Genomic DNA, 3,043 nt, shown 5'->3' with positions numbered 1-3,043 from the left:
CCATTGTATCTACATAGAGGAGATATTTAACCTACCCTAAGACATTGTTTGCTGAGGAATTTCGACACATACTTTTTTTGCGTTGTGGCCCATTGTTTGTTACTTTGTAACTTTTCATTTTTTCATTAATAAAAACTTAGACCTATATCATCTTTGGTTCAAATATTTGGCGATTACTAAAAAGAACGTGCAATGTCAGACCAAAAACTGGTGCAGGGGCTTTAACAAATGTGGCCATTGTATTTCTTTTTGCCATTTGAAATGCGTCATACAACCCCCTTAGAGGGATCTACCAGGATTAGACAAAAGTTTCTACTACATATGTGCACCTGAATCTGCAACTGCAAACTACTACCTATTGAAGTGATAAAGATAAAACTAATTCCAGACAAAACATTCGGTCACATATGGTTCTGTTAAGAAAAAAAAAACAAACCCATTTTTGTGCTTTATGAACAGTCATATAGAGCAGTGGTCCATTTTACACAATAGTAATTTATGTTTTTGTGTTTCTGTTTATAGCTACAGTGCAAAATTTCAAGGCGATGGAGAATGTAACACTATTAACTACTTGGATTGAAGAACATATATGAAAATATATGTGAATATCAGACCTAACAATGGCACCAAAAGAGGAGTCAAGGAAACTGAACAGATTTTATTTCTTTTTCATGCTACAAGTTTGCATCTCTTTTACCCTTTTCACTATATTTTTGAAAATGAAAAAGGATTCCTTGACTAATGAGTTACCAGAAGTTCTGGCAACAGTTGGTTGGAGGAAGCCAACTCTTATATTACTTTGGACCTTTCCCTTTGGACAGGAATTTCTTCTTAATAGATGCCCGGAAGAATTTGACATTTCTGGTTGCTTCTATACAGCAGACCGTACCCTGTATTCATCAGCACATGCGGTTGTACTCTTCCACAGAGATGTGTGCACTAGTAAGAAACAACTACCTCAAGCACCAAGACCATCTAACCAGCGCTGGGTCTGGTTTAATAATGAATCTCCAAGTCATTGTCCAAACCTTGCAATTATGAACAATCTCATTAACCTCACAATGTCCTACAGGGTTGACTCTGACATCTTTGCTCCATATGGTTGGATAGAAAAGCACAATACGACAATAAATTTTACCATCCCCAAGAAAACAAAACTAGCGGCCTGGGCGATAAGTAACTGGAATCCAAATTCTAGAAGAGTCAAGTATTATGGAGAACTAAAGAACCATTTACAGGTTGATATTTATGGAAGGCTGCATCTCAATATGCCAAGAGATACACAACCAGAATTACTTTCCACTTACAAATTTTACTTTGCTTTTGAGAATTCTATACATGTAGATTATATAACAGAAAAATTCTGGTACAATGCACTTTACTCAGGATGTGTTCCAGTTGTGATGGGTCCACCACGTGAAAACTATGAGCGTTTCATCCCCAGAGATGCCTTCATTCACGTTGATGACTTCTCAAGTCCTCAGGAATTGGCTTCATATCTTCTGAGTCTGGACAAAGATGAAGAGAAGTACAAGCAATACTTCAACTGGAGATCACAATATTATGTGCCACTTCAGGACGACCCTTGGACAGTGTCCTACTGTAGAGTCTGTAAGGCCCTAAAAGACGCTCCAACTTTTAGGACCATAGCGAGCATTGAAAAATGGTTTAAAGATTAGTACTGGCGGATACCCAAGCACACTGTTGAACTCCCACTTATCTGATTGTTTTACTAGTTCTGTATTTTAGGAAAAAGTGTTGATTCATGGATGATGGTAACAATAAGCAGTCTATTAATGTTTCAGGTTGTAGTCTTTAAATTAATTGGTAAAGAGTCAGATAGACTTAACTACCAACCCCCTCAGATATGGGCTGGTAGTTTAGTGGATAGGGGGTAGATATCTCGACAATTTACCTATAAAATAAATTCACAAAGTGAAGCAAAAAAGTGTAATTTTTTGGCTTTTGATGAGTCATTCACTTTTAGTGGCTGAAGGAAAAGCATGAATTGTGGCTTGTGGTTCAGTGAGCTACAGAACCAGAGCCATCAATTTTAAGTAAAAGATGGGAATTGAAGTTTTAACTGTAGCTCAAACTCCCAACTACATCTCTAACTGCCTGTAACTCTGGTTCTGTAGAACACAAAACCACAGGTCTGAAGTGATCTGAAAAATGAGATTCTTACTTTTAGGATAGGGTTCCCGAGGTACAAGAGTGGACAAGACATGTCGTTCCCTCTTCAGACAATCGGTGTCACTTAGCACAAGCACATTTCTCTATTCAGCTCATTTGCATATAACTTTGGAAATTATTTCATAGGTAGCGAGTCAATTTTAACAAAAACTAGGGAAATATAGAAAGCATATTTCGTTCCCTGCGACAGTGTCCACTAACATTTTGGATTTAAATGGAGGCTGCACTTACATAGTTCAGGCACTACACAGCAGGTGACAGCGGCTAATCTGAGGTGGTGCTTGGTTTTGGACTTCTACCAATTGATAATCAGGACCTATTCAATTATTTATAGCCTAATTAACCCATTTAATTACCTATAATATCTTCTGGTGTGATTTAGGCCTCATGGACACAACCATATGTTGGGGCCGTGAGCTAGCTGCACAACTGGCTCATGGCCCCATAGCCTTGTTTTGGGCATGTTCTCGGTGCAGTGAGGCACAATGCATGTCCAGTCTACATAAAAGGCTTATCTGCCCACTTCCCAGTGCTCGCTATGCGCCTTCCTTGGAGATTTCTAGCCTCATTTGTCTTCTAGCCATTCATTATTAGTGGAGACTGCATAGGTATTTCATTACTAGGGGAGGCCGCAAGGGCCAATTTCTTGGGGGAGGCTCCTGGGTAGTTCATTAGTGTATGTCATTATTAAAGTATATGTATAAAAATGTACATGGGAATTAATACACACATTTGCGAAGACGATAACATTTTAGTTTTTTGCATTTGAATGTCAATTGTATCTAGAAGATACAGTATAACTATCATTAGGGAATAGTCATGTTGGAATATTTGTCCAATAATTTTGCAT

At 38.2% G+C, this 3,043-nt stretch overlaps 1 protein-coding gene across 1 annotated transcript; it reads left to right on the top strand.

Annotated features, from left to right (window-relative positions):
- The first annotated feature begins 620 nt into the window (after positions 1-620).
- Positions 621-2,385, top strand: LOC140070247 (4-galactosyl-N-acetylglucosaminide 3-alpha-L-fucosyltransferase FUT6-like). The gene has a single exon (XM_072116600.1). The coding sequence runs from the start codon at positions 621-623 to the stop codon at positions 1,677-1,679; it is 1,059 nt and encodes a 352-aa protein (XP_071972701.1). The 3' UTR covers positions 1,680-2,385.
- The last annotated feature ends 658 nt before the right edge of the window (positions 2,386-3,043 follow it).

The sequence above is a fragment of the Engystomops pustulosus genome, chromosome 7 (assembly GCF_040894005.1).
Source record: "Engystomops pustulosus chromosome 7, aEngPut4.maternal, whole genome shotgun sequence".
NCBI lineage: Eukaryota > Metazoa > Chordata > Amphibia > Anura > Leptodactylidae > Engystomops > Engystomops pustulosus.
Note: the sequence above shows the minus strand (reverse complement) of the source record. Positions and strands in the feature narration are given on the sequence as shown.

Coding starts and splice junctions, on each gene's coding strand:
- LOC140070247 (XM_072116600.1), top strand. CDS start 621: ATGGCACCAAAAGAGGAGTCAAGGAAACTGAACAGATTTTATTTCTTT.